The sequence below is a fragment of the Crocuta crocuta genome, unplaced genomic scaffold, assembly GCF_008692635.1.
Source record: "Crocuta crocuta isolate KB4526 unplaced genomic scaffold, BGI_CrCroc_1.0 scaffold43, whole genome shotgun sequence".
In the NCBI taxonomy this organism is placed as follows: Eukaryota; Metazoa; Chordata; class Mammalia; order Carnivora; family Hyaenidae; genus Crocuta; species Crocuta crocuta.
Genome location: NW_027529429.1, coordinates 812,961 through 837,691, shown reverse-complemented (window position 1 = coordinate 837,691; position 24,731 = coordinate 812,961). Strand labels below are relative to the sequence as shown.

At 47.8% G+C, this 24,731-nt stretch overlaps 3 protein-coding genes across 5 annotated transcripts in view; 2 read left to right on the top strand and 1 right to left on the bottom strand.

Moving 5' to 3' along the window:
* TAF10 (TATA-box binding protein associated factor 10) overlaps nt 1-1,277 on the top strand; it is a 1,626-nt gene extending 349 nt beyond the window's left edge. Inside the window, exons 2-6 of the mRNA XM_077759560.1 lie at nt 6-106; nt 241-395; nt 632-696; nt 786-900; nt 1,083-1,277. Coding sequence (XP_077615686.1) covers nt 6-106; nt 241-395; nt 632-696; nt 786-900; nt 1,083-1,172 — 526 coding nt within the window. The 3' untranslated portion in view covers nt 1,173-1,277. The remainder of the gene's footprint in view (nt 1-5; nt 107-240; nt 396-631; nt 697-785; nt 901-1,082) is intronic.
* On the bottom strand, nt 1,221-7,880 carry ILK (integrin linked kinase). 3 transcript variants are annotated; one of them, XM_077759550.1, is made up of 13 exons: nt 7,787-7,880; nt 7,224-7,360; nt 3,856-4,021; nt 3,606-3,701; nt 3,308-3,404; nt 3,127-3,210; nt 2,940-3,025; nt 2,691-2,800; nt 2,455-2,582; nt 2,256-2,377; nt 2,058-2,157; nt 1,819-1,949; nt 1,221-1,634 (listed from the first exon to the last, which is right to left on the bottom strand). In XM_077759550.1, the coding sequence occupies exons 2-13, from the start codon at nt 7,310-7,312 to the stop codon at nt 1,485-1,487; spliced, it is 1,359 nt and encodes a 452-aa protein (XP_077615676.1). In that variant the 5' UTR covers nt 7,313-7,360; nt 7,787-7,880; the 3' UTR covers nt 1,221-1,484. The 3 variants fall into 3 exon arrangements, with proteins under 3 accessions (XP_077615676.1, XP_077615677.1, XP_077615678.1); XM_077759551.1 differs by having other exon boundaries at nt 7,707-7,795; XM_077759552.1 differs by lacking the exon at nt 7,787-7,880 and adding an exon at nt 7,657-7,725.
* A 97-nt stretch (nt 7,881-7,977) lies between these two features.
* On the top strand, nt 7,978-13,999 carry RRP8 (ribosomal RNA processing 8). Its single transcript, XM_077759549.1, has 7 exons — nt 7,978-8,190; nt 9,367-9,733; nt 9,961-10,414; nt 10,501-10,630; nt 10,808-10,914; nt 10,999-11,095; nt 11,330-13,999. The coding sequence occupies exons 1-7, from the start codon at nt 8,092-8,094 to the stop codon at nt 11,447-11,449; spliced, it is 1,374 nt and encodes a 457-aa protein (XP_077615675.1). The 5' UTR covers nt 7,978-8,091; the 3' UTR covers nt 11,450-13,999.
* Nucleotides 14,000-24,731: the final 10,732 nt, after the last annotated feature.

Below are 24,731 nucleotides of genomic sequence, written 5' to 3'. Positions count from 1 at the left end.
GCCAGCCCCGTGGGGAAGGCAGGGGGACCTGGGGCTGGAGCTGCGGCAGGGGGCACAGGACCCGTGGCGGCGCGGGCCGGGGAGCCGGCCGAGCGGCGGGGGGGGGGTGAGGACTGGGACGGGTGAGGGCAGCGCCTAGGGCTGGGCCCAATAGTGGGTGAGGGCAGAGGGTTTGAGGCTGACCTATCTGGGGCCCCGCGCCTCCCACCTCCGTGTCTCAGTTTGCTGGTTCTCCTCCAGCTCCGGTGTCGGCGGGCGGCGCGGCACCCCCGGAGGGGGCCATGTCTAACGGGGTTTACGTGCTGCCGAGCGCGGCCAACGGAGACGTGAAGCCGGTGGTGTCCAGCACGCCTCTGGTGGACTTCCTGATGCAGCTGGAGGATTACACGCCTACGGTGGGCTTCCTGCCTGAACAAGGCTATTGGCCCGCTGTCAGGCCAACTTTCCGCTACGCCACCTGGATTTCCAGCTTCCTTTTGTACTTGCTTCCCTGCTAGCTCTTTGATTTGTCCCCTCTGCCCACCCAAACTGTGAGCTTCCTGAAAGCCAGGCCTGCCCACCCATTTCCCTCACCCTCTCAGCCCTGTACTGCACAGGGCGAACGCTGACCGTCGTCTCATTGATCTCTCAGATCCCAGACGCAGTGACTGGTTACTACCTGAACCGCGCTGGCTTTGAGGCCTCGGACCCACGCATGTGAGTACAGTCTGGGCAGGTTAGAGCCTTGGGTGCTTGTGTGGAGTTTATTGCCCCATCTCTTTCTCACACCAGTTTTTTCTCTCTAGAATTCGGCTCATCTCCCTAGCTGCCCAGAAATTCATCTCAGATATTGCCAACGATGCCCTACAGCACTGCAAAATGAAGGGCACGGCTTCTGGCAGCTCCCGAAGCAAGAGCAAGGTGTGAGGGGAGGCTCATTGAATCAGTAATTACCTCCCATGGCATCGGAGGCTTAATTTATCCTGAAACTCCTTTGGGGAAACTAAGCCCTAGGGGAGGTAAAAGACCTACTCAGGGTTACCCACCTGGGTTTGAAATCTGGGATTCCTTTGCTCAGCTGGTGCTCTTCCCTCTTCCCTCAGGACCGCAAGTACACTCTAACCATGGAGGACTTGACCCCTGCCCTCAGCGAGTATGGCATCAATGTGAAGAAGCCGCACTACTTCACCTGAGCCACCCAACCTAAATGTACTTGTCTGTCCCCTTGTCCCCACACCAGCCTGTTTTCATAATAAACTTTATTGTGACAGGCAGGGCTGGTCCCTCCCATGCCGGGAGATACCGTGTGGCAAGTGACAAAGCTCTGAGCCTAGCCCCTTTGGGGGCTGCAGTGGTAGGGATGGGGGCAGAGGGATGGGCCCCATGGCTGGGGTAGTACCATGACTGGAGGCAGGGGAGGCAACCAGAGGCCTGCTGCTTTGGGGAGACACACTCCCCTAACCGTGTCCTGACACCTCTGGAGTTTAGGCAAGGACTTTCCATCTCTACTTGTCCTGCATCTTCTCCAGGATGGGCACAATCATGTCAAACTTGGGCCGCTTAGCAGGGTCTTCATTCATGCAGATCTTCATGAGCTTACACACATGAGGGGAAATGCCTGGTGGGATAGTAGGCCGAAGGCCTTCCAGTGCCACCTGCAAATACAGGGAAAAACAAAATGGGTCTCAGGACTTGAATGTCCTGTGGGGAGAAGCCTCTAGTCTTCAGGACAGGATTACTGTATATTCGAACAAAAATGGGAAGAGCCCAGCCCTGCTATAGTAATTGTCACTACCACCACCATTCCTCCGGCACCAGTGCATACAGTTGTGCTCTTACCTTCATTCCAATCTCCATGTTGGAGAGGTCAGCAAAGGGTACCTCCCGTGTCACCAGTTCCCACAGAAGCACTGCAAAACTCCACATGTCTGCTGAGCGTCTGTTTGTATCTTCAGGCTTCTTCTGCAGAGCTGGAGGAACAGGACTTATCTGTTCCAGCTGCCTGTCCTGTCTCTGCCCCCTTCCATTACCACTGAGCTGGCCCCTTCTCTACCTCCCAACATGATGCCCTTACTCACCTTCAGGGGCCACCCAGGCAGGTGCATACATGCGCCCAGGGCATTGGAAGGAGAACTTGACGTCGGCCATGCTGATTCGGGCAGTCATGTCCTCATCAATCTGAGGAAGAGAAGATAGATATGTGGAAGGAGGTAAGTCCTATTCTAGATAGGGAAAGGGCTCTGTGAGCCTGAGCCAGGAGTGAAGTGTGACCTCACCATTACACTCCGGCTGTTGAGTGCATGTCGTGGGATGAGGGGCTCTAGAGTGTGTAGGAAGGCCATGCCCCTTGCCATGTCCAATGCAAACTTCACAGCCTGGCTCTGGTCCACAACAAAATCTAAGGAGGCAAGAGTTAGTTTGGAAAGGTTCACACACCCTGCCCCCATCCCTTGAGATTTGACATCCCCTACTCACTGGTGCCTTCATGTAATACATTGTACAGGGATCCATATGGCATCCAGTGTGTGATGAGGGTGGGGTGTGGAGCAGGTGGAGACTGACAGGCACCTAGCACTGGGAGCACATTCGGATGCGAGAAAATCCTGGAAGAAGGAGAGTATCCCTAGCTGAGATCAGCATAAAAGATCTCCGTTTGGGTGCTAGTCAGGGTTCTTCGGAACCAGCAGCTTCCCGTTTAGGCCTGGCCGCACCTGAGCCGGGGACACTCCTCATTGAAGTCCCTGCTCTTCCTTGTACTCCAGTCTCGAACCTTGAGCACCTTCATGACGATGTCGTTGCCCTGCCAACGGCCCTTCCATAGCTGGGAGACAAGTAAGGTTTAGGAGGCTTTAACTAAGGCCGCCACTTTCTTGTCCACTAACCAGAGGAAAAACTTAAAACAGGTGAAGAGCAGGTAATTATAAGGGTTGGGGAGGGAGGAGCAAGAAGAGCAGGGTCACCTCTCCAGAGTGATTCTCGTTGAGTTTCGCCAGGAAGTTGAGCTGTTTGAAGTCAATGCCGGAGTGTTTGTTCAGAGTCCCGTTTCCTGAAGGTGTGGGCAGGTCAGGTACCCAAGCTTCTCTCTAACCTAGCCCCAGGAGCTCAGGGTTATTCCCTCAACCACCCCTCCCCTTACAGCTGACTCACGGGGCCGAGTGCGGGTGGTCCCCTTCCAGAACGTGTCCTTGTATGGAATACGGTTAAGATTCTGACCCATCTTCTCTGCCCGTTCTGGGGAAGAAAAACAATTTTGGCCTTAGTTGTAGTATGGAGTGAGGAGATAGGTGGGGGGACAAGACGAGGTGCAAACTGGGGTTAGGGGACAGACCTCGGAGGAGCTCTCTCAGGGGTGCCTTGGCTTTGTCCACAGGCATCTCTCCATACTTGTTACAAATACTGACAAGAGCCCCATTGGCCACCAGGTCCTGGAATGAAAAGGTGGTTGTGATGAGGGGCCTTGCTACCTCTCTGGCAGTTACACCCAATCATGAGTACAGGCGTAGTATCAATTCTGAGTGTCATACGTTCGGCAGTACTCACAGGATGGGTTGAAGGTTCCAGAATCTCCCGTTCGGGCTCAAACTTTGCTTCCCATTCATCCCAGGGCTTGGGGCCTGAGTACTCACCTCTGCGACCTGATCTTGGCCCCAAAAACAGGCATAGTGCAGGGGCACATTCCCATGCTCATTCACTGCATTGATGTCAGCTTTATACTGCAGCAGCTGGTCCCCATAGACAAGTAGAAGAGGCAGAAGACAGTCAAATGAGAGAAGGAAGTTGAGGCATGCAAGGAGGGAGAAGAGTACACGTTAGAGTGCTTGTGACTGACTTCCTGGCACGTACAGGATGTAGGTTAGAGGGAACATTCATACATACCTTCTGCACAATATCACGGTGTCCATGACTAGCCGCCAGGTGCAGGGGGGTGTCATCCCCACGGTTCATCACATTGATTCGTGCCCCTCGCATGATCAGCATCTCAACCACAGCAGAACGGCCCTCTCGGCAGGCCCAGTGCAAGGGGGAGAAGCCATGATCGTCCCTTTAAGGACAATAACAGTGGTTATTGATCTGGAGGTGGGACGGGGGCAAAGGCTTTGGACAGGAAAAACTGATAAGTTATTCTGCATAATCTCCCTGGGAAACCCTACCTCTCCAGGACTCTGATTCTCATTCATGCCAGCAACTTCCAGAGCTATCCAACCAAGACCTTCCCCTGAGCTTCAAACCCAACCAACCAACCACCTGAAATCCCAACAAAAGCATATGATTCACCATCTTCATCATCTCCCACCAGCCTTTCTCTCATTAAATAGTAGCATTCTTCATTTGGTTTCCTCTGTATTCCTTTTGCAACATCTGTTGGTCCTTTCTGTTTCCACTGCATCTCATATATCCCCCTAATATACCATTTGTGGCACTGGGTTGTAAAAATTGAATGGGCTGTCTTGTCTGCAAGACTGAACTTCTTGAGAGAATAGATTGACAACAGGTGTTTAGTGCATGTTAATGCAAAGGAAGGGTGTCTTGGAGAAGGAAGGCCACAGCTCATGGGAAAGGGAGCAAGCTTCCTGATTGGCTCTGGTACTGAAACTTAAGATCTAAAAATGGACTGCAATGAAAATAATGTTTTGGAATGGTTTATAAGGTAAGAGAAGTTCTTTTGATAAGTCATTACTGATGAGGCAGCTATCAACCAGAATTTGGTTTGGTAAAACAGGATTCCTCTATTCAAACAATCCTGGGCCCAGCACATGAGAATGAGAGGAAAGTGAGAATGGCTTCTTTGGAAAGAAAACTATACCAGACTTTTTTCCCCTAAAGGATATGTATTTTCTAAAGTCAAAGAACTGTACAAAAAGGAAAAAAAAAACAACAAACACTTGGTGGGAGCTGGGCCTGCCTGACAGCCTGGGGCCATAAAAGGAAATTCCCTCCAGTCCCCAGCAAGGGCTCCGGTGAAGATCCAAGGGGCGGGGCAGGGGGCGGTCCGTGGTCTGGGACCGCAGCCTCCGGATGCCTTAGTGCTTTGGTCACTTCCCTTGTGGGGGCTCTAAGCACGTCCTGAAGTAGATCAGGGGTCTGGCCACTGCAGGCCACCCAGATGTCCCCCTCCCCCAGGGGATGAGAGTGAGGGGCGTGGCCTTTAACTTAATGACTTCCCTCCACAGCTGCCCTCATCGGCTCACTTAGAGATAGCCAAAAGGTTTCCTGGGAGGTAGATTTCCCCCTCCTCCTCTTCTCTGAAGGAACTGCTATCCTCTACTTAATCAGTTTTGCCTCCCTGCTCTTTAATTTGTGCCCTGGTTTATCAGCCTCCTGCAGTCTGTGGCAAGGAGAAGGCCAGAGCCTGAGGGCAAAAGTATGGGCACGAGGGTTCTGCTCACTGTCAGTCTGCCTGTCATCGCAGGGCTATGGGCTGTAATCCCAAAGAAGCCTGCAGGGAATTCACCCCACCTCATATCCAGCATTTAACCTGCTTGGGCCCCCAACGCCTATCTCCTCAAACCAGCACTAAAGCCTTCCAGTTTCACTAATACCAGCCCTTCCCCTTTTGGCACCAAAGAGTTTTTACAAGATGCAAGTCCCACTGGACAACTTCACCTAAGCCTTTATAACCCTACCAACAAAATAATAAGGGTGCTTGCTCTTTATCAGAGCATTCTTTGAAGAATTATGAAAGAATTATAGAAATTATGAAAGATTATGAAAAATGGAAAAAGTGACTTTTGGGAATTATGGAGGAATGGCATAGAGAACCAATGAAGCCTGGATGAAGATGACAGGTGATCCCTACCTGTCAAACCTGAAAAGTAAACTCTCCAAACCTGAGGGAATAAAATTTTAAAATAAAAAATCCCTAAAACCCACCACCCTGAATCATCAACACCACTACTGCTTTTCTTGCCTTTCTCAGCCAACCTTGTTTACATTCACTTTCTCTATTTCCTCACCTCCCATTCAACCTGCCACCAGGCTGCTGCCTTGAGGGCTGGCATTATGTCTGATTCTGGGCCTCTAGCACCCAGCACAGGAGGTGTTCATAGTACTTTAAATGGAGGAACCAGGTGGTGTCTGGTTTCTTCCTCCGTTTCCTTCTAAAACAGCCTTCCCAAAGATCGTCTAATGTATTATTAATTGTAAATTCAATAGTTACTTCAAAGTGCTCAAGTTCATTGACCTCTCAACAGCCTATACTACCGCTGACCATACCCCCTTCACTGAAACATTCACTTGTCTGAACTTTACTAACATATTTTCCTGTTTCACATACAACCTCCAGTGGGTCCTTTTCAGTCTTGTAGGCTCTTAATCCCTTCTCCTTCATAACCAATGTCTTCAGGTATCATCTATACATTAATATCTCCCAAATCTGTGCCTCCAAGTCAGATCTCTGCCCTGAAATCCCAATCTGCATAGCCAACAATCTACTCAACATTTCCACTTTGCTGTACAGTCACTTTAACATGTCAGAGCGGCCCTCATCATCCTTCAGTCTTGTCCAACTGCAAAAGCAACCATCATCTATCTACCCAAGTGTTCAAGCCAGAGCCCTGGTCATCATCTTTGACTTTCTCTCTCCCCACACCAGGTCTCACCAATTCTTTATCCTAAAGATTTCAAGAATCTGATCACTTTTTACTTTCTCATCTGCCCCCATTCTATTCTAAGGCATCACCACTGCTGGGATGGACTAAGCAATTCCCCCTCCACAGGGCCACCTGCTCTTCAAAAGTTATCCAAAATGACACTTAAATGAACAATCTCATCATATCACAGCAAGGTTTAAACCCTTGATCTTAGAATAATGGCCTTATAGCCTAAACATCCTTGCATGATCTGGCTGACCCTTGCAGCAGACCTTTCCAGTCTTATCTCTGTGGTTCACCACTTGTACCCAATCCTTCAGCCCACAGAAGCTCACAGAAGTCTTCTATCCTGCAGCCATATGGACCCGTAGACAATACTGAGACACACCACTCTCTGTCTTGCCTCCTAGCTTATGCCCATGCAGCTCACTGAAACTGGAAAGCTCTCTGCAGCCTCTGACTGTGAAACTGTTGTTGATGAGCAGTCAAGAGGCAGCACAGTTTTCTCTGTGGAGACCCTCTGCACCAACAGGCTGTGCTTTGCACTCTTCACACTGGGTAGGAAAGTCAGCTGCCCCCAGCCAGCGTGAGCACCCCACATCGCGAAGAGGAGCAGGTCTTTGCCCTTCTCACCCACCAGCCACCTCAGCTCACCCCTGGTTGAGGTCGTTCTCCGTGTTGTCCAGCCACAGGCGAACGGCCACCGCGTTGCCCTCCCGGCACTGAGTGAAAATGTCGTCCATAGCAGCGTCCCGGCGCTGAGTCCCCTAGATTGGGGAAGCCTGGGGATTCTGGAGGGATCCAGGGAAGGGGAGTGAACCCCGAGCTTTGTCCCCCACCGGAGATGAGTGTTTGTGTAGGGGGTGGAGGGTCCCCGGCTACCTCCCCAGCTAGTGGAGGTCTGGGAAGGAGTTGGGGAAGACGGGATGATCCCCGACTGTGCACCCTGGGCGCGAAGGACGGGCGGGTCCGGGCGAGGAAGGGTGAAATTATGGAGTAGAGTCCCCTGAAGGGGTGACAGCGAGCAAGCACTGGGACCCTACCCGCGGATAGAGCTGGGGGGAGGGGGACTTCAGGCGCCCTATACCCTGTGAGAGGGATCGGGGGTCCTTCCCGGGAGTGGCCCTCGTTTCCTACTCGGTATTCGGGCGGAGTGAAGGCTGACGGGTTGGCAGGGGTCGAGCCTTGGGAAGGGGCACGGGTGCTCCCGCACTCACCGGGACTCGGGCTGGAGGAGCCTTCTCCGGGGAACTCCCGTCCGGCCGCGCCCGCCGACCGGCCCCGCCCCTGGCCCTCTCTGGCCAGCGCGGGCCCCATCTCTCCCTCCCGCCTCCCTTGCCCTTCTAGCCAGCCGTGCCTAAACTCGATGGTTTTCGGCACCGCGTCGGGCGCTCTAGCCACCGAGACTTTCACTCTTTGGTTTCCGGCTCAGTTCCGGAGGTTCCGCGCGGTCGGTTTACTGTAGCCTAGCGCTGCACGTGGAGAGGTGTTTGGATCCCGCGACTTCGCGCGCCAGACCCGCATGTTCGAAGAGCCGGAGTGGGCCGAGGAGGCCCCAGTAGCCACGGGCCTCGGGCTTGTGGCCGCACGGCCTCGGCTTGTCTCAGCCTCACAAATCAAGGTGAGTGGCCTCGCAGGGGCACCGGGATCTGTTCCAGACGGAGAAGCTTACCCTGGTGGATCCGAGCGCTGGGACATTCCGTGTGTGTGTGTGTGTGTGTGTGTGTGTGTGTGTGTGTGTGTGTTGGGGGGCGCCTGGACCAACTGAAGATCCGACTGAGTATAAAGTTATGGAAGTTACTGAAGTGAAGAGGGTTTCTTCTTGAACAGGAAAAGCACGAGCAAAGGACCTGATGCAAGAAAGCATGTCCTGTCGTTAGGGTCACACACACTAGGGTCACACACACAATGATTCGTGGAGCATAGAGAATGAGAGGGTATGCCTTTGAAGTTGGAGAGGTAGAGAAAGTTTGCGTATTTTAAGGGTAGAGGCCAATGAAATGGCTTTAGCTGGCTAGTGATTTCCTAAGATGTGCATTTTGAGAAGGTCATTGGTTGCAGTGTGGAGATTGGATTGCGGAGAGCAAGAGTGAATGACAATAAAGGATTATCGGCACTACTATTCTAAAGAAGTGGTGCAGAGTGGATATTGAAAACCTCCAGGTTAAGTGCCTAGGACCTCCCAGTAGGACTTCAGTCCAGAAGGCCTCTCAGACAATAGACCTCCTTTAAACCTTTGCACTTGTGAAGGCTGTTGTACTTCCTCGGGCTCTTCCTACCTTTCACTCAGCCTCCAAAATGGAATTGGACTACTTTATTTCCTCCTGTTCATCTCCTCATCCCATTGCTTTAATCCATGCCACTGGTCTCCCTCCATTGGCAGCTTGTGCCTTTAGGCTTGTTCTCTACACTACAGCTAGACTTATCTTAAATGCACACGTGTGATCCTGTCACTCGTTTTCAGAAACCTCCCTAGCTTAAATAGACAGATACCAGCTGGAGGCAAAAGCCTGAGATTGAGGTTTGGGACTCCTGTTCTCTGGCCTTGGTCCTGTTGCTTGTGGTCTTACACATTCCTGGGGGAGCTCCATTTTCTCATCTGCAATTTGAAGAAAGTGAGGTAGATGGTTTCTGCTCTCCAGCCTCCCAAAGCTTGAGATGGTGACTTGAAAGTTTTCAGTCTGGCAGGCTTCATGACAAGCTAGTGAAGTTGACATGCCTCTCCACCTCTCCATTCTTATTCTCCATTGCCCCTCTATTCACCTCACCCCTGCTCTCTTCCCTTGTTTTCCCCCAGGGCTCCAAGCACCATCAGCTCTTGGCCACATTACGGGCCCTGGAGGCAGCATCTCTTCCCCAGCAGCCCCCTAGCCTGCCTGACAGTGACTCTGAGGAGGAGGTAGTGGAAAGGAAGAAGAAACGCCCCAAAAAGGCCTCATTTTCCAGTGTTTCTAATGAAGTAGGAAAGAAGAGGAAGAAGAAATGTCAAAAACAGGGCTCACCTAGCAGTGACTCTGAAGAAAACGAAGTAGAAAGGAAGAAAAAGTGCCTCGAAGGGATTTTCAATGCCAGTGTCTCTGCTGAAAAAGAGAAAAGGAAGAGGAAATGCCAGAAACAGGTCCACCCCAACCCTGCCCAGCACCTGGACAATGATGACCAAACAGGTACTAATGGATGTGTACATGTGTGTGGGACAGGAGGGAGATCAACTGATCCTAATACATGACAGAAGTTACCTGCCACCATTAGGTTTGGGATTAGGCGATAAGAAGTACTTTCGTGCAGGCCACAGTCCCTTTCTCAAGGATAGGGGTATGGCCAGGATGATTGCCAAACTTATGAATTCAGGGGATCTTACCCCAAATATGCTTCCCCATCTCCCTCCCTTCAGGTCCCAAAGCTTGGAAGAGTAGTGCTACAAATGACCTATCCAAGCCAAGTGCTGGGACCACTTCTGCCAACCACCCGCATACCTTGAGTCGCAAACAGTGGCGGAACCGGCAAAAGAACAAACGTAGACATAAGAACAAGTTTCGGCCACCTCAGCCACCAGACCAGGCTCCAGCCACAGCCCCCACAGAGGTGACAGAGGTGCCTCCTGACCCCAGTCCGCACAGCCATGAGGATCGGGCCGGGGCTCTGCGAGCCCGCATGGCACAACGGCTGGATGGTGCCCGATTTCGTTACCTCAACGAACAGCTATACTCAGGGCCTAGCAGGGCTGCACAACGTCTCTTCCAGGAAGACCCCGAGGCCTTTCTCCTCTACCATCGCGGCTTCCAGAGCCAAGTTAAGAAGTGGCCACTGCAGCCAGTGGACCGCATCGCCAGGGATCTTCGCCAGCGGTGAATGGGGGTTGGGCACTCTGAGCAGTGTGGGTCAGTCATGGCTCAGACTAGATCAGTGAGTGATCCCTCCCCTCCACTCCCAGGCCTGCGTCCCTGGTGGTAGCTGACTTCGGCTGCGGGGACTGCCGCCTGGCTTCAAGTATCCGGAACCCTGTCCACTGCTTTGACTTGGCCTCTCTGGACCCCAGGGTCACTGTGTGTGACATGGCCCAGGTAAACCCCCTTTTCCTCTCTGTATCTGACCCGTGTTCTAGACCCAGCCTCTGTGTGCTAATCTCTAATACTCCCTCTCTGCCCTGCTTGCCCATCCTGGTGTCAGGCCCTAGCACTCAGTGCTAGATTTCTCCTTCCCACATTGTGTACTTTATATAGTTCTCCCACTCTCCACAGGTGCCTCTGGAGGATGAGTCTGTGGATGTGGCTGTGTTTTGCCTTTCACTGATGGGAACCAACATCAGGGATTTCCTAGAGGAGGCAAACCGAGTGCTGAAGCCAGGGTAGGAGCTCTCAGGACACGGATGCATGTATATGTGCACATGCCTATGTCTGCGCATTTACATAGAACTTTTTACCCTTCTCAGGGGTCTCCTGAAAGTGGCTGAAGTCAGTAGCCGTTTTGAAGATGTTCGGACTTTTCTGGGGGCTGTGACCAAACTGGGCTTCAAAGTCATTTCCAAGGTGAGGAGCCCAAGAAATCTCACTGTTTTTGTCTCATGTGGTCCTTTTTTAGAGTAATAGCATTCAGGAGGAGGCTACAGGCACAGACACAGTGCCTTGAAGGCATTTGCTCCTTGAAGGCATGACACATGGGAGAGCCCTGGAAGCTTTCTGAGTGAGGGTGGGACATGGACAGAGGTATTTTGAGGAGCTTGGGTGAGGATTCAGAGCTCACTAGGTCTTTTCTGCCCCTAGGACCTTACCAACAGCCACTTCTTCCTGTTTGACTTTGAAAAGACCGGGCCTCCTCGGGTAGGGCCCAAGGCTCAACTCACAGGCCTGAAGCTTCAGCCATGTCTCTACAAGCGCAGGTGACCTCTGGGGCCCCCTTGAAAGGGGAGGCAAGTCTCGAACTCCAGGCTCAGAACTCTGAAGACTGTATCCAGCCAGGCTCTCTCTGACCCAGGAATGAGTCCATCCCTTCCTCCATCCAAAGAACAAAGTGTGATAACCCCCTGGTTCAGCCTTGCTCTAATGAAGGCTTCTTGGTTCCAAGAATCATAAAGTCACTTGGGCTAGCTAATAAATAAGGAGTTTATTGTGACAAGAGTGTTTGGGAATTAGGGATCCTCTAAATGTCATGGGAACTAGGTGGTTTGGAATCCAAGGCATCTCTGGGTTTGGTTCCTCTTTCCATCTTTCAGGAGCCACGTGGACTTTCTGTCCTGGCATCTCTACTCTTTTCTGATTTTCCATCTGCTGAGGAAGTCTACAGCCAGAGCTGGGTACATAGGAGGTACTCAATAAACTGTAGGTATGACAGTTACCTTACATAGTAAGTAAGCCTTACTATTTTCTGAAGACCTTCCCTAGGTAGGGTTGGAGGTTGAAAAGAATGGATTTGTTGACGGAGAAAGACTCTGGGAGAGCTCAGGATAGGGCTTTCAATAGGCTTTACTTCATAGAGTCTTTAGAGATTATTGGTAAGATTCTGATCTGTCCTTGGAGGGGGATGGTGAGGAACCTGGATCTCTTCATAAATAACAACTGGTTGATGCCATAGTAGGGTGGGGGTTTGGGCTGTCCCTTGGCAGAAGGGTCTCTTTTTTGTTTTTGCCTTGCAGTAGGCCCAGATCAGCATGTCCTGGGATGGCTATGGGCAAAGAAGGCCGGTGCTGGAAAAAGATGAACTGGGATGGTAGACCTTTGGCTTCTCCCAGAGGGCATCTGCTGTGGATCCAGATATAAAGATACATCCTCTTTACCTGTTTCAATGAGCAAACACTGAGCATGCCCAATGGGACACAGCTTCCATTGCTCTGAGCCAGTCGGTACCTCCACTAGGAGATGGAGGCTCTGAGGTAGGCCGTCGGCCAGAAGACATGTTTGGAGGCTAGGCTGTGAACCATTCAACATACTGTACTGTGTCTTCCCACATGCTTTTCTCTCTGCCAAATACTCGTCTGACTGGCAGAGTCGTATTCATTCTTCCAAATAGCCTTGCTGTGCCCTACTCCACCCTTTCCAAAGCAGAATTAATTTCTTCATCTGTACTCTCTAAACTGGATTGTGATGGCTTTGTGCATTAGGTTGTAGTCTTCTTGAGTCATATTTATTTTTGTATTCCCAGAGCTTGTTGCTGAGGTGATAAGGCATAGTAGGGTCCATTTGAGTGGAACTGAGGAGAGCAGGATGTTGCAGGAACTCAAGTTCAGGGCACAGGATGTGGGCACTGAGGACTAGGGACAATGGAAGTAGTAGGCAGATGGGAGAACTTGAGCAGGTAGAACCGGGGCGGGGGTGGTGGGGGGAGTGTTGAGGGTTGGTGACAGAGAGGAATCTGAACTGAGCCTCTGGTTTCTTGCTTGAACAACTATTTGAGCTGGTGCTGCCATTCAAAGTGTTGGGTTTCAGGTACCTGCTAGGTGTTCATTTGGAAGAGGGATGTAAAAGTGCCAGGAGAGAGCTGGCTAGCATTTGGGAATCAGCAGTCATCAGGTGGTAATTCAAGTCATAAGAATAGGTGAGATATCCAGAGTAAGGTAGTGAGAAGAGAAGATGGCTCAGAATAAAACAGAGGAACATTTAACAGATGGGCAAAGGCAAACGGACCATTAAAGGTGACAAGATGAGAAAGTTAGGCCAGAAATGGAGGAGTAAAACCAGAAGTGGATGCTTTCAATATGAAAGGAAGGGATAGGGAGGTTGTCAGCTGTCATATGCTCTTGCAAGATCTGTTAAAATCAGTGGCCTGGGTGGCTCCGTCAGTTAAGTGTCTGACTCTTGGTATCGGCTCAGGTCATGATCTCACAGTTTGTGAGATTGAGCCCCACTTCAGGCTCTGTGCTGATGGTGAGGTGCTGTTTGGGATTCTCTCTCTCTTCCCTCCCCTGCTTGTATCCATTCTCTCTCTCAAAATAAACATTAAAAGAAATTTTAGAGTGAAGTCAGATTGCAATGACATGCAGATTACTGAATAACATTGAGGGCCTGTGTGTTTATGTGATATCATTCATGACCTTATGGTTGCACCAGCCAGCCCAGTGGTGTAGTCATCTCTGCCTACCCCAGGAGTCTAGGTGTAGCTGCGGGAAAAATGAGAAATGAGTACTAAGGGATCATCCAGTGTTGAAACCTTGCCATGCAGTGGAAATGAAAGGAAAGTGAACATAAATGTTAAAAAGGGAAAAAAAACCTTAAATAAACATTAAATTTTAAAAAATGCTCTCTGTCTCAAAAATAAATAAATGTTTAAAAAGTTTTTAAAAAACAGGGGCACCTGAGTGGCTCAATTGGTAAGTGTCCAACTTTGGCTCAGGTCATGATTTCACGGTTCATGAGTTCGAGCCCCACATTAGGCTCTGTGCTGACAGCTAGCTCAGAGCCTGGAGCCTGCTTCAGATTCTGTGTCTCCCTCCCTCTCTCTCCTGGTCACACTCTGTCTCTCAAAAATAAATAAACATGAAAAATCTTTTTTTTTTTTTTTTTCCAATTTAAAAAAGAATTTGAAAACAAGCAAAGGCATTTCACACCATTCAGAAGTAACTGATTGCTATCCTGGACTGTGGAATTTTGTAGAAGAGGTAGGAGAGTGAAGACATGAGTGGGTCGTTGCACTGGGAGTCATTAAACAAGCCACCTGGGCAGTTGGGAGGCAGTGGTCAGAAATTGGAATACTTGAGTTATTAATGTTGGAAGCACAGCAGCTCTAGGTGACAGCTGAGTCTAAAACGAAGCCACGTGGGTCAGTGCCAGAGAGGCATGTGAGGGAGGTTGCCCCTCAGATAATGGACTGAGGACTTGGGTATTATGGGAAGTTCTTGTCTGCACGGACTTTGAAGTTCTCCGGGATGATGGTAGAAGTTGGCATGGAACAGGTGCCAACCTCTTGAGGGAGAGGGCAGACCCCAGAGATCTGCAAAGTGACTGGGATGCTAGAATTCAGAAGTACGGGGGGTGTGGACTGCCTACTAGAGAGACTTCCCATTGTGGGGGTGATGTAAGGCTGGTGAGTGGAGCTAGCTGACACCCTCACAATCCTCTCCAGTTTGTCAGGATTCACTGCAGATTACTGGGGAAACGACTATTATAACAGCTGCATAGGGCAGGAGCCTCAGGGTGAAGGGGAGGCAGGCCATCAAATCCAAGGAGGGGCTCTTGGCTGGCTCAGTCAGCTACGTGTCTGACTCTTGATTTCTGCTCAGGTTATGATCTCACAGTTTGTGAGATTGAGCCCCATGTCGGGCTCTGCACTGACAGCATGGAGCCAGCTTGAGATTTCTCTCTTCTGTCTCTCCCTCTCTCTCTCTCTCTCTGTCTCCTTTCTCTGTCCACTCTCTGTCCCTACTCTGCATGTGCTTTCTGTCTTTCAAAATAAATAAACATGAAATCCAAGGAAAGTGTTGGAGTAGCAGGCATCTCACTGTGGGACACATATCACATCACCTTCCCTGCCTGTATTCTTTCCCAAATGTTTATATTCCTAGATCTTGGTTAATTTTCCCTGTTTTCATTATGTTCAGCAGTACAGCTGGGGTCTGCCTTTCTCCTTTCTCTGTTTTTCTCCCAGAAAATAATTTGGATTCTTTGCCTAGTGTGGCTCCATTCACCCAAGTAGATCTCTCTTTGGGTCTGATTCAGGCCTTGGGCCCCCACAGCTCAGCCCAGCCCCGCCAGTGTCTCCATCAGTTGCTCTGATTCTGAAAGCAGGACTACGCTGAACCTGAACTGGGGCCTCCCAGCTCCATCATCAGCTTCAGGAGAAGCTCTTATGAAAGCCCAAGTTCCTGGGCTTCAGTGTTTAATGTTGAAAGTCTAGACTGAAGAGAGACAACAGTGCATATTTTCATAAGAAATAACAGAGTGTCAGGCCTTCAAAGAACAAACTATAGTTTAACAATTTGAGAACATATTAAAGGAAGGGCAGGAGTAGTAAGAGGTAAGTGGGAGGGAGTTGCTGTACCACCCACGGCAGTGTTAGAATCACCTGGAAGGCTTAGTATAATGCAGATTGCCAAGCCCTCCCCGCAATTTCTGATTGAGGAGATCAGGATAGGGTTAGAGAAGTGCTATTCTGATTGCTCTGGTTTTTCACAGTGAAGCAGGAAGCAGCGCTGAGAGTAGCAGTGAACGGGTTGGAGTTCTGAGGTGAGGAGAACATGAATATCCTTGAGAGTAAGAGGGAATGAACAAATGGGGGAAATAGAGTATGCTTGCTGGTGGTATTCATTGCATGCTTAAGGGTCAGGGTCAGAAAGAGGATGCATGGGAAGAGACGGTAGGATTGCTTTGTAGGGAGCTTGTTGTGAGACAGCACACCTGGACTGTCAGGACCTGCCCCTCACATCAGCTCTGACTGCAGACTCTACTGGGACCCTTCAGGAAGCTTGAGGTATTTATTCTTTGGACCGGCTGGCTGGCCGAGGAATGATGAGCCTGGAGTCTTACTCCTTCCCTGGGAATGTAGAGGGCAAGCGGAGCTCACTGACTGGTTCCGTGGTGGGGCCCAGGGAGTGTTGCAGCTTTTGCACGGGCCTGCGTTCCCAGAAGTTGCTGTAGCAAGTGATGCATGTGTGTATCTTGTGCACCTTGCTGGAGGGAAGGAAGGGTGGGGTGGTCTTGGGCCCTGTCCAGTGGACCATTTGAGGAGGCAAGGAGACCTCAGCACAAAGAAGTGAGGAGTGTGCCATGTGGGCTGAGGGAGTTGCTAGAGACCACCCACTAATGCTCCACCCCCTAATGCCTGACTCCTCCAGGGTCAAGGGGACAGCAAGGATGTCCCTTTGAATATCCACCAGGGGGCACCTGGGTGGTTTAGTTGGTTAAGCATCCGACTTCTCAGGTCATGGTCTCCAGATTTGTGAGTTCAAGCCTCATACTGGGCTCTGTGCTGACAGCTCAGAGCCTGGAGCCTGCTTTGGATTCTGTCTCCCTCTCTCTGCCCCTCCCCCACTCGTGCTCTGTCTCTCAAAAATAAACATTTAAAATAAATAAATAAATATCTGCCAGGCCCCTAGGGCACAGAATCACCTCGTCCAGCAGGAACCTTGTCCCCTTTCTCACCCCTTTCCTTCTCTGCAGCTGTTAGGTAGAGAGGAGGTGAGTGCAGAGAACAGACTATTCTCCTCCCCAGCTCAGGCTCCTTGAAACAGTAAGTGGGGTAGAGCTGGGAGAGAAAGATGGTTAAAGCTCCAATGGGTGCATATCATTTCTTGTTACCTAGTTTTAGACATTCTAATTGCTTGAGATCGAGAGGGGGTGAGAAGAGCGGAGAGCACAAGATTATTCCTCTCCCCAGCTCAGGCTCCTTGAGACATAGGAAGTGGGGCAGAGCTGGGAGGGAAAGACGGTTAAAGCTCCAGTGGGTGCACATTATTTATTGTTACCTAGGGTTAGGCATTCTAATTGCTTGAGATTGCGTAGGATCATTAACTAAGAATGAGCTGAAATGTCACGGGCTTGCTGCAGCTTCCCTCCACAGCAGGGAAAGGGTGTCCCTAAATGAAAATGGTTTGGAGGGGTGGTGAGAGACCAGAATAAGCTTGGGTTTAGATGGCAGTCTGTGCCTTGTGCTTACTCAGCATGCCTTTGAGAGGTTTCTTGCTGCTGCAGTTTTTGGTGTGCTCCAGCTTTTGTTCCTGTAGCAGTCCTATGGGAACACAGTTCCAAGGGAAACAACATGATCTTGGCAGAGACACAGCTTAGCTCCAAACACTCAGCTGTTTACATAAACGCACAGAGCCCTTGACGACTTTTCACAGAGACCCGCAATTAGTGTTTTTTGGTTCCTAGGTGGTCCTCCTTCCCAAGTGACTTCTCAGACTGGCCATCTACTTCTAGGATATTCAACTACTGTAGCAATTGCCTTACTGGTCTAATTCCTTCACTCCTGCCCCCAAATCAATTCGTTTCCCACACAGCCAAGTGAGGTTTTTAAAATGTAAATCAGATATGTCGTTTCTCTGCTTAAAATCCTTCAATGGGTTCTCAGTACTCAGAACAAAAGACAGACTTGCTCCCAGGCCCTGTGTGATCTTGCCCAGGCCTTGCTCTGCAGCTGCATCTTAACCCACTCCTTCCTTACAAGACTCCAGCCTTTCTTTTCATTCTTTTCATTCCTCAAGCTGTTCCTGCCGGGTCTTTACATATGCTGCTCCACCTTTTTACAGTACTTTTTGTGATGAGCTCATATTCATCTTCCAGATCTTCACACCAATATCTGTTTCTTCTGGGGAAGAAACTGGCTAGATGCTCACCAAAATGTCCTTTTCATGGACACATAGTTAAACTATGTTTCCCAGCTCCTTGTGTCAAGGCGGGATTATGTGAATTGTCTTCACCAATGAAAAGTAAGTAGAAGTAATGCTTTACTACCAGACCAAGGCAATTAAAGAGTGGATGAGCCTTCTCCACATTCTCCCATCCCCTCTTCTCCCTTCCTGGGTGAGCTTGAAGCACGTGTTTTAAAGACTATGGGGGGAGTCATAGCATACAGTAAATCATTGCTTGGAGGAAATCTGCTTGACCAAGAACATCCACATTGGACTTTTCAGCAAAAATAAACCTCTAATGCATTAAGTTACTGAGCTTTAGGAAAGTTACAGAAGTTAGCATTATATACCCTGGCTAATATATCTTTTCTGGGCATCCCATCCACCTTGCTGTTGATCACAAAACCCTTTTTGTTTCCCTCAGGGTGCTTCAAACATGTAATTATCTTATCAGATGCCAGTCAACACTCCTACCTGTCCTATAACTTTGAATCTTAATTGAGGAAAAAATGCTCACGTGAGAAAGTTGCAATGCTCATTTTATCAGTTGCATTTTGACTGTGACCCAGAAAAAGAATCCCATGGAAGAACGTCCTTAACAAATTGGATTTTTCTTCTACTATAATTAGAAATCTGAAGGTAAAAAAAAAAAAAAAGAAATCTGAAGGTAGATGGCTGTTGGTGATGGTTTAGGAACTCAGGGATGTTAACCATTAAGACTTTGTTGCTCCTGGTCTCTTGATTCTAATGGTTACAAGATGATGTGTTCTTGATTAGTTGGGGACACCCTATTTACTGTTATACTTCTTGGGAGTCTGGTTGATTGTCACAGCCCCTACATTTCTGGCCTTACTTCAAGGGTCCTTCTATGTTATACTCTGGTGTAAATATGTTCCATTATTCCCTGCAACATAATTGAGGCCAATTTAAAATATGAACATTTTATTTTCTATCTTTATTTTTTTGAATTTTATTTTAAGTAGACTTCACACCAGTGTGGGGCTTGAACTCATGACCCTGAGATCAAGAGTTACAGCCTCTACCAACTGAGCCAGTCAGGGACCCCTAAAATATTCACATTTTAAAATACATTTGTCTCCCCCGCCCCTTCCCACACCTCAGTGATCTATCAGCAACTTACCCAATTTGAAACTGTTCTTCCTCCAGCCCAGTGCGGTGGGGAAACATGGTCTTTATTTCATTCATTCCTTACCTCCTCTGTCACTTAGGATTGGGATGGGGAGGAAACACTAGAGGAGGAAAAAGGAAAACATCATGTGTGCTCTACTAACACAGACACTTACTTAAATGTTGACTCTCATGTGGGGTACTGGGGTTCTCTGGAGCACCCCAGGGGGGACTTGTGCAAAGCTGGCTTTGCTTCCCTCCTTATGGTAGAGCCCACACTTCCCCTCAGCTCTTCAGCTTCTGCCCTGTCTGTGAATCCATAGTCTCCTAATGCTAACATGCTTCCCTCTGGCAGGCAGCCTTCCTAGGACAGGTCCCAACAAACACCTCAAGACTAGTTCCCTTTCAGGGATCCCACTGGAAACTCCTGCAGATTTGCCCCACCAAACACTGGCTGTGCAGCGCAGGCGGCAGCTGACCGGTCTCCCCTCGCATGCCCCAACCAGCCTGATTGATTTCTCCATGTGAGAAGCTTCTCCATGTGAGAAGCACCAATCTCTTTATGCATATGGCTCCAAACCCTCATAAGTGATTCAGCTTATATTAACTCCCAAGAGGCCTTTGCCCCAGGCTCCACCTCAGTGGCCATATGCAGATAGCTCTATTAAGTTCCTGAGTGTAGAAAGCTTTCTAGCTTGAGAATGTAATCTGAATGAATGTAAAACCTGTCCTCTCCTGGGGACACAAATGACCATAAATGGTTCTGTTACAGCCCTCCTCACTTGATTTTTAGGATGCCTTTCAGGGAGGAAAATTTCTCTATTCCTAAAAAATTCCCATCAATGCATCTTGTATTTCTCACTTCATATACAGCAGAAAGTTTGATGGTCTCTGGATCAGCTTTATTTTCTTAGAATAAATCCTATGTGGCTATATCCAGCATCTTTATTTAGAATGTGTCAGTACCTATTACCTATGGTCTTCAGTCTTGGTGTATTATCCAAAGATCTTAGACAGCTGAAAAACTCATTTAACATCCTCTTTCTTATGTACATATTCTTAGAAAATGTGAACTGCCCTATTTATATAGAGTACTACTGACAAGTAACATATTCTTACTTTCCCTCCTCCCTCAGATGTGTTTTTAATATCCAATCACATATCAATCGGGGCCATCAGAACATGCAAAGCACACTTTAAGTATTTCAAGTAAAGGGCATTTAATACAGAGAATTGATTCCAAGTGTTGGAATGCTGAAAGAATAGGTAGAAGTTGCTGAAATTCAAAAACTAACTGGAGAAATCCGAGAGCATCCTAAATCCTGGGAAAACAAACAGGAAGAAGTGTAATCACCAGAAATCAGCTCAGAGAAGAACCGCCCTTTTGACTCATACTCAGATCTTTGTGGGGAAAGCTCCTTCTACATACCTAGTGCTTGGACCTCTGAGGAAGGGCATGACTGCCTGTCTGCTGCTACAATCTGACAGGTGCGGCAAATGTGGCAAAACTGCTGCCCAGTGCAGAAGCAGCTAGAAGCTGGAGCCAGCTGCTTGCAGCTGAAGTAATGAGATAGCAGCTGGAAAACAGGAATGAACGCCCTTCTTCCCCTCTCTCACTTTTGGGTTCCCATTAGGACATCCCAATGACAGGACCTAATGAAACCAGCTGTCAGTAGATTCTGGGAAATAGAGTTTGCAGAATCCCAGCTGCAGCAACACAGAGTGTGTGTAAAGGGGTGGGGAGTAGGCATGGAGGGAGATCTGTAGAGGCCAGGATCCCTAAGAAAATAGGTAAATAAGGGATACACTCCACTAACTGCTCTTATGCATATCTTGTTGCTTCTGTCAGCTGTGGAGTGTTCCAGGGTATACATCCAGCAGAGTAAATGTATCCATTCACTTGGTTACTTCAAATTCTTTGCTACCTGGAGAAATTAAAATTCCTAGAGCTAGGGTTCTGAGTAAAAACTATATTCCATCAATTCAATGTGCTCATGTGAGGTTTGGGAGGCAAAGGACATCTTCCTGCTGCTTGGCTGTTGCTACTGGAGAGCAGGCTTGTCTAGATGTTGGGCTTTCTGCAGCAGCATTCCCATTGGTTGATGCCAAGGACAAAGTAAGGATGCCTACTGTAATAATGGCTCAAATTCAACATGGGACAGAGGTTCAACAGGCAAAATACAACCTCCTCTCTGACACTATGAGTTTGGCTCTAACAAAGTGTGGTTAAGAAAAAAATGTACTGGGAAGATATCAGTAAGTAATTCACAGAACTCATGAGAAGTCCAGGGAGCAAGGCTTCGAAAACAAACATGGACCAACTGCAGAATCAAAGGTCATACTTCAGAGAATCTGTTTAGGATGGCACTACCGGCACCATGGCTGCTAGACTTTTTGTGTTTTTTGTTGCTACTTAGATGGATGCTGCTAACTGAGTTAATCCTCCTGAACTTGTGGCCCTATTTTAGGATTGGCCCATGAAAGTCCTCTCTCCTGGTCCATTATTTTGTTTCTTTTATTCCTTATTTGCTCTTTTTTCCTCACTCCCACAATATGCTTATTGTGTGTCCCTAGATACATATGTATCTTTAGCAACATGTGTGGCTTTGGTATATATGTTGTGGCAGGGACTTGGCAGCTGTTCCTCACACCCATTTTCTTCTTCCTGGGAAATCAGCTGGACTGTTTCCAGCTTCCCTTATACTTTATGGTGGCCATGTGATTGAATCTAGCCAGTTGGATGGCAGTGTAACTAATGTATGCTACTTGCAGACTTGGGTCCTTACATTTTCCTATACACTGGTCCCCATGTCAATCCACTTCGGCTGACTTGATGAATTTTTTGGCCATATGACCTTGAAAGGTACATGTAGAACATGATGGAGGCAAAAGATGGAGGGACCCTAGATCCCTGAATGACACTTGGAGGAGAACCACCTGTTTGGACTTCACTTGAGTGAGAAGTCATTTTCTTTATGGTTGAACCATTACACACTTGAGGGTTTGTTGTTATAGCAACTATCAGTCTTTTTTTAAAATTATTCTTAGTTGAACATATCAGAAAATTAAGCAAAACACGTACCCATATAGAAAAGTAAATGAAACCAAAATGTTTGACCGATGGTTTTATCATGGGCTGGCCCTATTGTAACCACCATCCAAATTGAGAAAGCCTCAGCACCCAGAAGCCTTTATGCTACCTCCCAAACATCAACCACTTGTTTCTCTTAACCATTAAAGTTACCACCATCCTGACTCTCATGACATTAATTTCCTTGCATTCCTTTGTGGTCTTATTAGTTAGGCATTGCAATATTGTGATTTATAATAAAGAATTTATATTTGGTCTTCATCCCATTTCTAGCACAGAGCTTCTAAAACCCTTAGGATTTCCTAAGCCATGACAGCCAGAAATAGTCTATTGTTAGGTTAATGAGATGACTTTAGGAATGCCCCTAGGATGGAAGGTTTGCCTTCTGCATCTATTCCACCTGGATGTTTAGCTGTATTTCTTTACTATATCCTTTTATAATAAGCTGGCAAATGTAAGTAAACTTTTTCTGAGTTCTGTGAACCACTCTAGGAAATTAATTGAATCCCAGGAGTGGGAGTGAAAGAGGGTTATTGGAACCTCCAGTCTATAGTCAGTTGGTTAGAAGCACAGGTTGACAACCTGGACTTGGAACTAGCATCTGAAATGAGGGAAGAGGGCAGTTGTATAGGACTGAGCCCTGAGTCTGTGGAATCTGATGCTGTCTCAGGGCAGATAGTGTCAGAATTAAGATGAGTGGTAGAACACCCTACTGGTGTCTGAGAAAATTGTTTCTTGGTGTGGGGACCTTCCTGCAGGGTGGAATTGGGTACTCAGACCCTTTTTAAAGCATCTGTACCTAAATAGTACATATTTTCATGTGCCTGGCCTTTTCACTCAACATTAAGTTTGTGGGACTCATCCATGTGGTTGAATAAAAATGAATTTCATTCACTGTTACTACTATAGAAGTATCCTGTTCTGTGAGTAAATTACAGTTGTAAACCACAATAGATTGATTCAACTGCATAGGTACATTTGAGTGGTATATCAATCAGAATGGGCTGTGCCATGCTGCAGGAAATGAAAATCCAGAATGTTAATGTCTTAACTCCACAGAGGATAATTTCTTACTATTGCTAGAGGTAGGGACTGCTCATAGTCACTCAGGGACCCTAGCTAATGGAATACATGCTTCCAAAATCACCAGGAAAGAGAAGGGAATGAGGGAGATCACTCCCTGGCATCAAGAGTTTCAGCCCTTTTTGCCCCTGTGGAATTGGCCAAAACAAATGACCTTGCCATGTAGAACTCCGTAGTTGGTGAGAAAATACACTCCTATTGTGTGCTCAGGGGTAAGGCAAACAAGGTTGGTGAACTGCCTAACAAACAGTTTGTGGTCCCTGCAAATAACGCTATGAACAACCTAGGAGATCTATTACTACGTTCAAGGGAAGTGATGTTGGCGGAAGTCCTTATCTCATTCTCAAACTTGAAAGAAAAGCTTTCAGTATTTCATCATTGGGTATGATATTTGCAGTGAGGTTCTGATTAGTGGTTATCAGATTAATGATGTGCTTATCTGTTTGCTATTATTTTTATCGTGAATTGGACTTCAAATTTTGTCAAATGCTGCTTCTGAATTGAGATGATCATATATATGTATATATGTATATATGTATATATTTTTAAACATGAGTGCCCATTCTCAGCACTTTTTTTTAAATGTTTTATTTATTTCTGAGAGAGAGAGAGAGAGAGAGAGAAGCAGCATGAGCAGGGGAGGGTCAGAGACAGAAGGAGATACAGAATCCGAAGCAGGCTCTAGGCTCTGAGCTAGCTGTCAGCACAGAGCCCGACATGGGGCTTGAACCCACGGACCGGGAGATCATGGCCTAAGCTGAAGTTAGATGCTTAACTGACTGAGCCGCCAAGGTGCCCCCATATATATGTATACTTTTAAATTTTGTTCAGTGTAGCAAGTAATAGATTCATTTTCATATGTGAAATCAACCTTAGATTTTTAGAATAAAATCATCTAAGTTGATTATTATTCTCCTTATGTATTGCTGAAATCATTTTGGTAATATTTTGCCTAGGACTTTTGCAGCTATGCTCATGAGTGAACATAAATGATATTTTCCTATGGATCTTTCTTTTCTCAACACAATGCTTTTAAGTGCTTTACATGTTGCTATATGTACCTTTAACTCACTTTTCCTCCTCTTCAGATGCTCTAAGAGCTTCCCATCTCACTCATAACATAGTCCAGAGTTCTTATTGTAGCCTAAAAGGCCCTGTGTTTTCTGGATTCTAGTTATCTAACATTCACTCCCTTTACTGATGCCTTTTCAGAGACATCGTCTATCTTTCTATTTCTTGAATATTCTCAGCATGCCTTCCCCTCAGGGTCATTGTGCATCTATATGGAATGTTATTTCCACGATATCTACCTAGCTCACATAGGCACTTCATTCAAATCTCTGTTGAAATGTCAGCTTATATAGTTCCCTCTCTACTGCTATGCCACACTTAGATTTTCTTCAAGGAACTTATCATCACCTTTTACATTGCATATTTATTTGTTTATATGATTATTTTGTATTTCTCCACACTAGAATGTAAGTTCCAAGACAGCAGGGACTTGGTCTGTTTTATTCAGTACTGCACCCCTAGGATCTTGGACTTACTTGCCTCTGATGTCTGTTTAGTGTTCCAAAGTGTCTGT